This window comes from Hemicordylus capensis, chromosome 1 (assembly GCF_027244095.1).
Source record: "Hemicordylus capensis ecotype Gifberg chromosome 1, rHemCap1.1.pri, whole genome shotgun sequence".
In the NCBI taxonomy this organism is placed as follows: Eukaryota; Metazoa; Chordata; class Lepidosauria; order Squamata; family Cordylidae; genus Hemicordylus; species Hemicordylus capensis.
This window is the reverse complement of record NC_069657.1, coordinates 14044694-14058863: the sequence shown is the minus strand read 5'-3', so window position 1 is coordinate 14058863 and position 14170 is coordinate 14044694. Positions and strand designations below refer to the sequence as shown.

The following is a 14170-nucleotide window of genomic DNA, read 5'->3' as shown; positions in this document are numbered from 1 at the left end:
TTTTTCATGCTGATGTATATTTAGGGAAGCTGAAACAGGCTAGCTGCATTTGCCAAAACTAACACACTGCTTTCCAGCCACGGTCCTTCCGATCTGGATTTTTTTGCTCATCATCAGCCATCATTATTTTAATTTTATTCTGTTTTATTCATTCATTCCATTCCCCCCTCTCTGCCTTTTCCCCCTCAAGGGGCCTCAGGGCAGCTTAAAAAAACAATAAAACAAGCATTAAAAATGACTATAATTAAAACACAGTAAAATAGAAACATAATCAGGAAAAGCAATATCAGAAAGAGAAAAGGGATAAAAGCCCATTACATTCCAAAGTCAGGAGAAGGTAAAAGAAGAGGCTGACATCAATACTAACCCTATGGGCCCATTTGGACGTAGTTACAAACAATGGATTCAGTGAACCTGCGTTCTCTTGCTCCCAGGCAAGCCAGAGTTGCTCTCGCTGAGCCTGGAAGGGGGCAGAAACTGGCTGCACAGGCTTTCTGGGGCCCAGGAAGGAAAGCTGTGTCGGCTAATGAAATTTAAGCAGTGGCAGGAGCTTCTTCCCTTAACTTGAGTTTGGGAGAGTTGCCCAAACCAGATGACACACTCCAGCCTCTGGACCCTCTGCTTGGTAAGTGAACCTTACTTACAACTGAGGATTCATCTGGAGGCTGGGGGTAGGAATGGGAGCTGTGGTTGGGTCCCGGAACCACGGCTCCGACTATTCAGACGTCACAGGGGGCCAGCCTGAGGTGAGTTTGCCTCAGGTTTCTCGTAACGTCCGAACACAGCCTGTGCTATATAATAAAGTCCTGTTGCTGCAAGAATTTTCAGGGTTGCCAACGTTGCTTTCTTGCCTTCTTGCACAAATGTTCCCTGCAATGTATATGGAGTGAGGAAGAGGTTTCCCAGCAGGAGGCACACCACAGGTTTTGCAAACATGTTGTGCACTTACAATCATGTTTGTCCTGGCATAACATTAGTCTGGAACGCAAGCTCCTGACTTAGAAGAAGAGCTAGCTAGCACAAAATCCTTGCATGAGCGCAGGGCTCCCCAACCTGTGGTACTCCAGCTTAGGGGTATGCAGAACCGGTTTGACTGGTTTGAGCTCGAACTAGACTGGCCCCCCAAAAGGGGAGGCCAGTCCAAGTTCGAGCCAAACTGCACCTGATTTGGAGTGAACCGGGTTCGCAAGAACATAAGAAAAGAGCTGAGGACGTGCCATCTCTCCTGCTGCTTCCTCCTGCAACTGGTATTTAGAGCTGTTGGGAAAGTGGGTTAAACCTACCTTCCCAGCAGATTATTGATCTGGGGGCTGGGGGCCGGGGGCTGGGATGAATTATCCCAGCCCCTGGAGTGCCCACAATGCACCACGCAAGTGCACCATGCAAGATCCCCCTCCCCAAGCTCTCCGCAGTCTGCAAGCAGCCACAGCTGACACACAAGCACAAAAGCGCTTGCTGCCTTAACCTCGTTTTCAAGGGGGGCTCGCAAGCAGGTCTGCCGCCATGGTGTTGCCAGGATCGGATGCGATCCCAGCGATTCACGCGCTCGTGCAAAACCATTTCTTTGCCCAGTTTTGCACATGCCCAATTTTGCATGTGCGTTCCAATAGCCTCCTTATGTTCTTATGTTTGTTCAAGCACAGGGTTAGACTGGATGTCAGCCAGAGAGTGTTGGCCTGCTTTCTAAAGGGCTGCAAAGGACACGCCCATGTGAATTTGCCCGGGCCAACCTTCCAGAAACAAGGGCTCGCGGAAGTGGCAGGGGTGCAAGGGGTGCAAAAAAGCCCCCCTCCCCCACAAGAACATATTTGCGAAAAAGTTAGGAGCCAGCAAGATTTCCTAGGAGTCAGGAAGAAGGGAGAGATGGGGACCAAAGCCTGGAGGGAGCAAAGATATCCACTGTCTTTGGTGCAAAAGAGCAATACTTGCACAAGAGGACCAAGAGCACAAGAGATTGAGGAATTCGAGCATCTGCTCAGCTACATGACCTTCTTGCGTGGGTGTATCTCTGTATGGTGTGCTAGCATAGTATTAGTCTGGACCAGTGGCGTAGTGCTGCAGGGGCAGGCAGGACGCACTACCGGTTCTTTCCCCCCTCCAGGGTGTCAATTCTTGGCTTTCCACATGGAAATAATGTGCTGTTCTTGCTATTCTGGCCATTTATTACAATTCTTCCTGTCTTAGGAACATAGGACGCTGCCTTTGACTGAGTCAGACCCTTGGTCCATCTAGTTCAGTATTGTCTACACTGATGGGGAGAGGGTCTTCAAGGTTTCAGGCAGGAGCCTTTCGCAGCCCTACCTGGAGATCTTGGCAAGCACTGAAGATGGGACTGTGTGCATACTAGTCCTACGGTGCACATCCTAAAACGAATGACTGGGGATGCCTACTGAAATGCTCTGGTTCTTTGGAAATGGCCATAGGGATGCATGGAGTTTTCATATGGCATAAGAACAGCCCCTGCTGGATCAGGCCCAAGGCCTGTCTAGTCCAGCAACCTGTCCCACACAGTGGCTCACCACGGTGCCATTCGGAAAACCCATGCATTCCTACGGCCGTTTGGGAAGAACCAGAGCATTTCAGGGGCATTCCCTGTCACTCATTCTAGTACATTCCAGAGAGTCTGCATGATCCTTGACTCCTTGTAACAGAGCCAGAGCTGTAGAGAGGTTCCCGGTGGCCAGGGGACAAAGTTAGGCCGGGGACCTCCATTGCCCCAGAGCCCCAGGCCATGCCCTCTGATGTCAGACATAAGGGGATGGGGCAGCCTTATCCCCCACCCCAAGCCTTCCCTTCCCCGCCTCTTGAACTCCCTGTGCAGTGAGACTTTCAGGAGGGTGGCCGCAGCAGCACTGGCTTGATGGCATGCATTGGGGCTGGGCATGGGGCCACTGGGGCCGCCGTCCTCTGTCCAGTGGTGGTGGTGGATCGGGGCTGGGCAGCTCCTCCTCCAGTGGCTCCTGAATGGCAGCCAGGCCAGGGGGCAGAGCAGCAGCGAGAGACTGGGAGGAGGAAGTGCGGGGGGAAGGCAAGGGAGAGCACTGTGCACACCAGCAGTGCCCGGTGGCAGCCTTGTGGGCCCCTTGTGGGGCCTCTGACCCTCCAGCCTGGGGGACATCTTCCCCCCCCTTGTCCAATGGATGCTACGCCCATGAACAGAACCCCCCAAATTATTGCCTCTATCTAAGTGAGGGGTGTGTCCATTGGGATGGGTGTGGCCAGGGGTGTGGCTATAGGAGCTGCCATGTAGAGGGTCTGCACCTCTGAATCCGTGACCACATAACTGATCTGGATGTCAGTCTTTGAGTTTATTCCACACTATCTCATGCCATTGTTTGCTCACTGTGAATCCTGTAGAACATTGCCTCAACCATACAACTATAAATGCTGTTGCAAATGAATGGTTTGAGGCCTCAAGCTTTTGACAGGATTGCCACCATTTGGCCCTATATATGAAAACCGGCCTTATACTGAGTCAGACCTTTGGTCTATCTAGTTCAGGATCTTTGACTCTGACTGGCAGCAGGGGTTCAGCCAGGGATCTTCCCCAGCCTCCTCTGACTGGCAGCAGCTTTCCAGGGTTCCAGAGAGGGACTCTTTCCAGCCCTACCTAGAGATTTATTATTTTTATTTTATTTATTTTATTTAACATATTTTTATACCGCCCAAAACAGAAGTTCTCTGGGCGGTTTACAAAACAATAAAAACAACCAATAAAAAGATTGACACATTTCAACAATTAAAATTTAAAAAGTTAAAAACTATTAAAACCCAATTAAAACAATATCTAATTCCAAGGCTTGAACTTAGGCCTTCTTCATGCAAAGTGTCTGCTGAGGCTCATCCTGATGGTTGGTTTGCATCTGCTTTATATCAGGAGATGCAAATTCAAAACGAGCATTGAGAATGAGTTTAAAAATAGCACGGCAACCCCCTGGTTGGGCAGGTTTGAAACTATTGAAATGGTAATAGATTGAAGCAGTCCCTTGAGCTGGACTGTCAACCAGAATATCAAAGTGCACATCTGCATGCAGGTTTGAAAAGGGGATGACGGTGAACTTAATCCATCTGTAAATTCTGCAAGGTGCTTGAACAGCACAGACCCCCCACAGTGTATGTGTGTGTGGGGGGAGGGAGGGGGCTGGAAATCACGCCCAGGGGATCAGACAAGAAGCTCCTGTGCTTGGCTTTCTGCCGTCAAAGGTCCAAGTGTGGGGCATGCGTCTCTGAAAAGGGATTCTTCTGGCGTGTGTCTCTTTCACAGAGGCAATGCTAATGGAAGCATGAAAAGCTGTTGCCCATTTCTCTAAATTTTGCAGTGATTTTTGAAAAGGCAGTGCATGATTGCACCATTTGGCCCCTGCCACGAATGTTTCTGTAACTCTCCACATTCACATATCTCCACAGATTTCAGATTTCTGAATGACCTGGTCTTGTTTCTGAAATGGGACCAATACATTAGGAATCTTGTGTTGTTCCGTATATTGTTTCTAAAAGTCATACTCAGCCTTGGTCATGTGCAGTGCACTTTGGTTTTCAGTTCTTGCGGTATATTTGTGTCCCACCCCCCACTTTGAATTGTGTCTCCCCGCAAATCTGAATTGCAGTATGCCTTAGCTTTCAGTTCCTTCAGTACATTTGTGACTTTCCCTCCCCTCTGAAATGCAGTGCGCCTTAGCTTCCAGTTCTTTCTGTACATTTATGTTTCCCCCCTTGCTCTAAATTACACCGTAAAAGGGCAATCTTGGTTCAAGTGAATGCACAGCTATATCATGATTCTTTTTTGGTGTAGTGATTACTAATGTGCAGGAACACATGTGTGCATCAGTAAAATATTGTGCAAAAAGAATCTTGTTGCCTGGATGAAGAACCTTGAGATCTGTATCAAACAACAACTGAATTGTCTGGTGCAGGTATAAGCAAGAGCCGGCATGGTGTAGTGGTTAGAGAGATGGACTATGGCCAGGAAGACCCCAATTCAAATCCCCATTCAGCCATGAAACTCACTGGTTGACTCTGAGCCAGTCACTTATCTCTCAGCCTAACCTACCACACAGGGTTGTTGTGAGGATAAGCATAAAGCATTTACAACACTCTGGAATACCCACAGGAAGAGGGGGCTATAAATATAAAAATAAATAAAATACAAACATAAAAAAGAGATATATAGGGTTGACTATAGGGTATAGGGTTGAATGCTGCAGGTACATAGGAACATAGGAAGCTGCCATATACTGAATCAGACCATTGGTCTGTCTAGCTCACAGACTGGCACCGGCTTCTCCAAGGGTGCAGGCAGGTGTCTCTCTCAGCCCTATCTTGGAGAAGCCATGGAGGGAACTTGAAACCGTTTGCTCTTCCCAGAGCGGCTCCATCCCCGAGGGGAATATCTGACAGTGCTCACACTTCTAGTCTCCCTTTCATATGCAACCAGGGTGGACCCTGCTTAGCTAAGGGGACAAGTCATGCTTGCTACCACAAGACCAGCTCTCCTCTCCTTGCCTGGAAAGTGGCTAGTAGCTTCTACAAGGGAGAGAAACCCGTCTCATCAGTCTCCAGTGGACCCATCTCTTTAGCGGTGGCTCCTGCATCACGTGGGCTTGTATGGTCCAAGCTCACCCCCTCCTCCACTGTCACCACATCCCCACAGAGGCTCCTTCATCTTCATCAGTCAGCAGCCGAGGAATGAGACTGCCCCCACCACACACCCGGCTGCAGCCCGCGTTAACACCAATAACTTGGATGGCTTTCTTTTTGCTTTTGTCATTAATTCTGTCATTCTGTCTTCCCCTTTTAGAATCAAGTTTCTTACTGGGCAATGCTCAAATTGTGGACTGGCCTGTAGTTTATAGTAATGACGGATTCTGTAAACTGTCTGGGTATCACCGAGCTGACGTCATGCAGAAAAGCAGCACTTGTAGGTGAGTCATCTTGGCTTGCTTTGGTTGTGGGGGGAGGTGGGGAGGGAGTCCCTCCTGTGAAATTTGAATTCTCTGTTTGCCGTAGCATAGGATATGAGGTGATACAGCAGACCCCACCCCTTCAGTACACTACTACTTGGGGCAGCTCATAACATTAATCAAATAAAAAACAATATAAAGTAGGGGTGTGCAATTCGGGACCTGAACCGAATCACCCCTGTTCTGTTTTGTGCCTGAATATGGGCCACCCGAATCACCCTTGATTCGGTTCGGATTCGGATTTAATCCGAATCTGAATCTGAATTGATTTGGGGGGAAAATGGGCCCAGGGGCAAAATATTGGGGTGGGGTGGTAGTTCCCAATGGGTGGAAGCTACCACCCCAATTTCAGGGGGATTGGGCAAAGGTTCTGTTGTTTCTGAGGTGTTCTGAGTGTGGATTCTATGATAGCAAATAACAGTGGATTCATGGTGTCTCATTGAAAATCTAATTTGCTATCATAGAATCCACACTCAGAATACCTCAGAAACAACAGAACCCTGTACGCCATGGGTTAGAAACCCATGGGGGTGGTTGGCACCCTATGTGCACTACACCACCACTCGCTCTGGGCCACCCTAGCACCCCCCAAGTGCACTTATGGGGCTGCTGAAAGCTCCATTCTATTATAACTTATGAGGAAAAACCTTAAAGACGCGTAAACTTCAACAATTAACCAAAAATCAGCCCTCTGCCCAAATCCTTTGAAAAAACTCAGGTAGCTTCCTTGCCCCTACCCGGCACTACCACCAACCCCACACCGCTCTAGGCCACCCTTTTCTCCCTGACGTGAAGCGATACACCCTCCATTATACTTAATGGGGGGAAACCTTAAAAACGCGTAAACTTCAGAAATTCACCAAAAATCAGCCCTCTGCCCAATCACTCTGCAATTGGGGTGGCAGCCTCCACCCATTAGGCACTACCACCCCACCCCACTCTTTTGGCTCAGAACCCACGTTATGCCCCCAATCTTCTCCAAAGACACTAAAACTTCAGAAATTCACCAGAAATCAGCCCTTTGACCAATCCCCCTGAAATTTGGGTGGTAGAATCCACCCATTGGGCACTACGACTCCACCCCACTATTTTGCCCCGGGACCCATTTTTTAATCCAAATTGATTCAGGTTCAGATTCGGATTAATTCAGATCCGAATCTAATCAGGGGTGATTCGGATGGGCCATATTCGGATACAGAACAGAACAGGGGTGTTTCGGTTCAGATCTGAATAGAAACACCGAAAATCCGAATTGCACACCCCTAGCCTTAAGCATCCCATGGTAGCAAACAATTTTTACTTACTTAGTCACTTATTTACAGGTGTATATCTTGCTTCATCCTGGAACATAGGAACATAGGAAGCTGCCGTATACTGAGTCAGACCATTGGTCTATCTAGCTCAGTACTGTCTACACAGACTGTCAGCAGCTTCTCCAAGGTTGCAGGCAGGAGTCTCTCTCAGCCCTATCATGTAGATGCCAGGGAGGGAACTTGGAATCTTCTGCATGCGAGCATGAAGATGTTCTTCCCAGAGTTGCCCCGTCCCCTAAGGGGAATATTTTATAGTGCTCAAACATGTGGTCTCCCATTCAAATGCAAACTGGGGTGGACCCTGCTTAGCAAAGGGGACAATTCATGCTTGCTACGACAAGACCAGCTCTCCTCCTGCTCTTATGGTAGTAAGCAGAACCCCAGGATGGTGAGCAACAAATTTAAAGAATTAAAAACAGCAACCAAATAAAACAGAAACAAAATTTCATTAAAATACACCAAAAATGACTGACTGACATACCACGTAAGGGTACATCAGCTCAGTAATGCTGCATGCAAGCAAGTTGCACACATCACACAAACACAAAAGCCATGCAAATGATGTCACACAATAATAAGCCCATTGGAAATATGGGCTTACTCTGGTGAATTGTCATGTATGCAGTTTTTGTGTTTGCACAATTTGTGTGCATGCAACATTACTGGACTGATATACTCTTGTGCGGTATGTCGACCAATAAAACACAGCGACACCCATCTATCAGAAAATTGGAGGGAAGCTATTCATTGACCAAAAGTGGTGGTGCGGCCACACCTAGAGTACTGCGTACAATTCTGGTCACCACATCTAAAAAAAGGACATTGCAGAACTGGAAAAGGTGCAGAAGAGGGCAACCAAGATGATCAAGGGCCTAGAGCACCTGTCTTATGAGGCAAGGCTACAACACCTGGGGCTATTTAGTTTAGAAAAAAGACGACTGCGGGGAGACATGATAGAGGTCTATAAAATCATGCATGGTGTGGAGGAAGTGGATAGAGAGAAATTCTTCTCCCTCTCACATAACACTAGAACCAGGTGCCATCCCATGAAATTCATTGCCGGGAAATTTAGGACCAGCAAATGGAAGTATTTTTTTTTCAGACAACGCATAATCAACTTGTGGAATTCTCTGCCCCAAGATGTGGTGACAGCCAACAACCTGGATGGGTTTAAGAGGGGTTTGGATAACTTCATGGAGGAGAGGTCTATCAGCGGCTACTAGTCGGGGGTCTACAGGCCACCTCCAGACTCAAAGGCAGGATGCCTCTTAGTACCAGTTGCGGGGGAGTAACCGCAGGAGAGAGGGCATGCCCTCAACTCCTGCCTGTGGCTTCCAGCTGCATCTGGTGGGCCACTGTGTGAAACAGGATGCTGGACTAGATGGGCAATAGGCCTGATCCAGCAGGGTTGTTCTTATGTCCTTAGTGTGGATAAAAATGGCAGTCTTCAGTCTCCTCTGAAAGTCTGGGAGTGAGGGAACCATGCAGATCCCGTCTGAGAGCAATTTCCGTGGCCTGGGGGCCACCACAAAAAGGCCCTGTCTTGCATGCTTGACAAATTAGTTTCAACAGATGTCAGTGAGATGAGTAGAGCTCACCCAAATGGCCTAGATTCAGCTGAGAGCAAGCTGTCCTTACATAACCAAACACAGTCAAAGATTGGAAAGGGGTGGAAGTAACCCTTGAGCCTTTTCCCTCTAAAGACTGGCACTTAGGAGGCTGTTTCTGTTTTCATGGTACTTAATGGGATGCTCTCCAATTCATCATGTTGAACCTTTTATGTCTATTACACCAGGACTCGTAAGAAGAACATAAAACCTTCTGTATCATCAGCTCTTTTTTTTAAAGCAATGGATTCTTGAGAATATATCCAGCGCGTCTCTTAAATCGAATGCTACAAGGCAGCCGTATAAATCCTTCCTCCAGCAACACAGCCTCCACCATGATTTGCTTTAGAGGGTTTCATAACAATTTTGTAACCATAAATGTTGAAAAAACCAAAGCATAAATCATTCTTAAGCATGCATACGCCACCATTATGCTGCAATCCAAACCATAAAAATTCTGTAAGCATGTTATGTTTTTGTTTTTGTTTTGCTCATGATGGCTGTTTCTCTTTTTTTCTCTTTCTCTCTCCCTCCAGTTTCATGTATGGGGAACTCACAGACAAGAAAACCATTGAAAAGGTCCGGCAGACATTTGACAACTACGAGTCGAACTGCTTTGAAATCCTCTTGTACAAGAAAAACAGTATGTATGAAATTGTTCACCGCTTGATGCATTTGACATTTCTGGCTGACATCCAGACTGACAAAGAGCTTGGGCAAACGTGGTGCATGAACACAAGGACGGGGTGCTAGCTAGTTGTGCTATCTTGGCAGATGGCATGCCACACTGGTATTGCACTAGAACAAACATCCTTGGGCAATAATGTGCATAACCTGTGGAGCGCTGGGCAATCTCTTCTTCCATCCATTTACATTGCAGGGAACATTTGCACCAGAGCACAAGAGTGCAACTTCAAAAAATGTGTGCATCTATGTGATTTTCTTACGTCTGTGCAATGTTTTTGCATAAGCACTTCACTTGTGTGGACGTCAGCCGCTCTCCTCCTCCTCCACCTCCTCCTCCTCCTCACTATTACCTCTAAAAAACTTGTATAAACTATATGCTATACATGGATCAAAGCAAAGGACGGAGGATAGTAGTAGTAGTAAGTTTACTGCGGTCACAGACCAGATGGGTGGAGGATATATGACCAGGATTGCTATATAAGAATGACAAGAGACCTAGATGAAAGAGGAATGCTGGGAAATGGGGTCTGTGTGCCTATATGTTTATGATTTAGCACTGCTGCCAGTTAAACAAACCTTAGTCAATTCAGTATAATTTAAGCTATTGCGATCCTGACTTCCCAAACTGCAGAACCAATGCAAGGAATATTAAAATAAAGTTTAATATTTTAAAAAAGAATTGCATATAAAAAGCAGCAGCTACGAGTACACAGCTTTGATAAAACAATCTCAAAGCTGTGTGGAATAAAGACATCTTTGAACGATGTTTACAGGTTCCAAGGGAGAGAGCCTGTCAGACCTCCTTCTATGGAAGAGTGAATGAGGCACTGCCACCAAGAAGGCCCTGCTTCTGGTAGCTGCCAAACAAACCTCTGATAAGGATGGGTCAGAGTACAGGGCCTCAGATGTCGATCTTCGGGATTGTTGGGGAGGTTCTTAAGGACTTCGAAGGGAGGGAGGGAGCTACTCAGAATGGCAGCTGTGCAAACAGCACTTCTGCAAGTTTCCCCATTGTCCCAAACAGTTGTGCAACATCCCTTCAGAGTAGCCCTGATGCTTCCTGTGAAGTCCACACCAACCTCACAGCTCAGCACTATGCCTGTGTAATGCTGTGCATCATGTCAGCAATAATAATAACACTGCTGCTTTTCAATGAAAAAAGATTGGTTTACACATAGATAGGGCTAGTTCACACAGTTGTTCAAATCTAGGTTTAATGTGGGTTACCAATCTTTAGTGTGATTGTGAGAACCCACATTAAGGCTGGAATCTCAGATTCATCTTGGGCCATAAACCGCCTTGATGTGAGTAAACACAATCATGTTAATGTCTGTAACCCACATTAAACCTGGATTCGAACAATTGTGTGCACCAGGCAGCAGCAGCAGCAACAACAATTAATATGCTTCTTTGTCTCCAAAGGGCTCACAATAAAAAACCCAACCCCTCTTCACACATGGTAGACACCAGCCACAGTCACTGAAGTGATGTTTAAAGCAGTATAAATCTGCTGCCCAGTTAATGGAGTACACCTTTACAGTCAGTTAACCTGTTTCGAACCAATTAAATTAAACTAACCAATTAATTGACTAAATGTTACGTGTGTGTGTGCGCGTGCGTGCATGCGTGTGCATGTGTGCAGCATAATCTTATCCATCTGAGTAACCAGGGCCCCATCTAATATACTGAAGAATCAATATAGTGAGTGTTCTCCAAACCACATGATGAGCCTTTGCTCATGAATATCCTAAGAATTACTTTGTTGGATGAGACCAAAATCCGTCTCATTCAGAGTTCTGTTTGAGTGATGGGTGAACTCTCCTCAACTTGAAACTGCATTCTCAGTAAGCATGCAATGGAAACTCATCTGTTTTCCTAGAGTTCTGTCCTATGTCATATAATGCTGAAGCTTTTGCTGATAGCGCTGCATGTGTGCCAATTATCTTATTGGCCCCAGGGAATTGTGGTTTGGTTTTATATAGCCTGCATCCCACCCCATAGCAACAGCACCCCTTTTCCAAACCCTTTGTCCTTCTGCAAAAATGCAAAGATTTACCATCAATAAATATATGTCTACAGTTTGTAATCTGTGTGCAAAATCTTGCAAGACAAGCCAGGCTGAAATTGACAGGAGCCCTCACTGAATCCATTGTCATATCTGCAAATAGTGGGGAACCCACCTTTGTAACAGTATTTAACCACATGAATTGTGTTGTGCTGCAGGACAGGTCAAACGCGTGTCTACTGATCCCTCTGTAGTGTTCTCATCTATGTGCCCTTAGGCAGAGTCTGAGAACATCTCTGGAACGGAAACTTGACAAAGATGGGATGCAGACCCAACGGTCTGACTGTAAGGCTGTCATTCTTTATTTTCTTTCTTTATTTATATTATCTAACACATTTATGTAGTGCATCTCCTAGACAAATCCTTGGCACGTCCTTCCTGGCCTCTGCCATGACTTCTTCTTATCCTTTGCATTTCTGCTTCCCTGCTCTTCCGTTTGTGCAGCCCACCTGAGCACTCGTACAAGTTAGGCCAAATCTCCGGAGGCACGTTGTCCAGATCAGCCCTGCAGGTCAGCACTTCAAGGGCGTTCATTCTTTTATTTCCAGTTGGTTACATACGTGGACTCTTCAAGGAAAAACACAATGCATTTCTGCAGGCTTAAAAGCCTCTGGGTCCAGTGATTCCTGGACATAGCAGGCACCAGCCTTTACAAGAACCTTTGTTCTTTTTCATATTTAGTGCATTTGCTCCAACTTTTCCTATTTAGCAGAAACAGGCCCTGTTTTCTGGTACTTGTCCCTAGTAAATAATCTAATATCTATTTCTGAAAGAACGGGAAATGCTATGATCCTTATGGACACATAACCAGAGCACCTGTGGGTGAGGGAGAGGTACCAGCAGACTCACGGTAACCTGTGGATACGTTGGTTTCACAAAAATCTGAAGAAAAAACCCTAAGGGGGCAACCCCTCCACCCCCCAAAAATGCCTGCCTCACTGTAACTCAGTGGAGTGGAATGTTTGCAGACTCAAAGGGCACTTAACAGACAACCGGATGGGCAGTGCTAATGGAACTCTGTGGTGAGGAAGAGAGGCTCGAACAAAAAGAGCAGGAGATTTTTCTGCTTGAAGAATACTCTCTCAAGAGACTTACAAATCCTTCTGCTTCTGAGGAGGAAAGGAGTCTAAAACTCTTTAGTTTTCTTATCAGTCATTTCACACCTTTGTGTTTCTGAGAAGGCAGCAGTCTGGACATTTAAACTCTTGTTGGGGGTGGGGGGATAACCCCCCACTTACATTTAAGAACTTCATGTATGTACACTCTCCGGAGGAACAGAAGGATAATCTATTAGTCTTTTGATCATTGTATGTGCACATACATACATGGACTCACACAACAGACTAAAGATATTCACCCCAGAGATATACTGCAACATTTTGTTGCAGGTCCATATTTATAAAGTAAGTAAAGTGTGCCGTCAAGTCGGTGTCATCTCCTGGCACTCACAGAGCCCTGTGGTTGTCTTTGGTAGAATACAGGAGGGGTTTACCATTGCCTCTTCCCGTACAGTATGAGAGGATGCTTTTCAGCATCTTCCTATATCGCTGCTGTCCGATATAGTACCAGCGGGGATTCGAACCAGCAACCTTCTGCTTGGTATTCAAGCATTTCCCTGCTGTGCCACTCCATACTTATAGTCCCCTACTTTTTTGCTTAGTTGAATGGACTCTGAACAGCCCTTTGCTAAGCCCCTGCCCTGGTCTTAGAATGACGAGACAAGGTCTATGGGTCTTCCAGTGAAAGTGTCAAATCTCTCCTCTCATTTTGGTCCCACTTGAAAACATTGACAAACATGGGGAGGAAGATTTGATCAAGCCAGGAATCTATAGCTCAGTGGTCGCTCAGGGCGGAGAGCCCCAGGTTCAATCCCCGGCAGCAGTTCCAGCTAGGGCCAAGAAAGACTCCTGCCGGAAGCCTTGGAGAGCCGCTGCCAGTTAGTGTCAACAGTACTGAGCTAGAGAGACCAGTGGTCTGACTCAGTATAAGGCAGCTTTCTGTGAGTGCTGCCTTCTTTAAGATCCCTTTGGGGACGGGGCCATAGCTCAGTGGCCGATCATCTGCTTGGCTGCAGAAGGTCCGAGGTCCAATCCCTGGCATCTCCAAAGAGGACTGGGAAAGACGCCTGCTGCTGTGAGGAGGTGAGAGACCCCTCCCCCTTTTATCTTTTTAAAATACCACCGCACAGCGGGATGCGGGTGGCGAGGGGGGTGAACTCCTCCCAGCTCCCCTCCTCCCCAGTGACCGCACGAGCCTCTTTGCGGCCCCCTTTGGGGCCTTCCTCCGCCCATACGGAGGAAGGCCCCCCAAACGGGCTGCACTGCAGAGAGGTCAGTGCAGTCACTTGGGAGGAGGGGAGCTGGGAGGAGTTCGCTGGCCTCATCCCACCATGCAGCAAAGGTAAAAAGGGGGGAAATCTCCCCTCCTTGCCCCTCACACAGCGGCCGCCGCTGTGCCCCATCCCGGCAGTGGCTTTTTTTAGAGGGCAAAAGGGGGAACTTTCCCCTCGTCCGCTCTCCTCGCAGCCACTGTGGCTGC

The 14170-nt window shown here is 47.1% G+C and overlaps 1 protein-coding gene across 3 annotated transcripts in view; it reads left to right on the top strand.

The window, feature by feature from the left end:
- KCNH5 (potassium voltage-gated channel subfamily H member 5) overlaps window positions 1–14170 on the top strand; it is a 277982-nt gene that overhangs the window by 30175 nt on the left and 233637 nt on the right. For 2 of the 3 annotated variants that reach the window (XM_053287204.1, XM_053287203.1), the window contains exons 2-3: window positions 5798–5921; window positions 9417–9523. In XM_053287204.1, coding sequence (XP_053143179.1) covers window positions 5798–5921; window positions 9417–9523 — 231 coding nt within the window. Of the gene's footprint in view, window positions 1–5797; window positions 5922–9416; window positions 9524–13707; window positions 13774–14170 lie in introns of those variants that run through there. The other variant, XM_053287206.1, reaches the window with a different exon arrangement.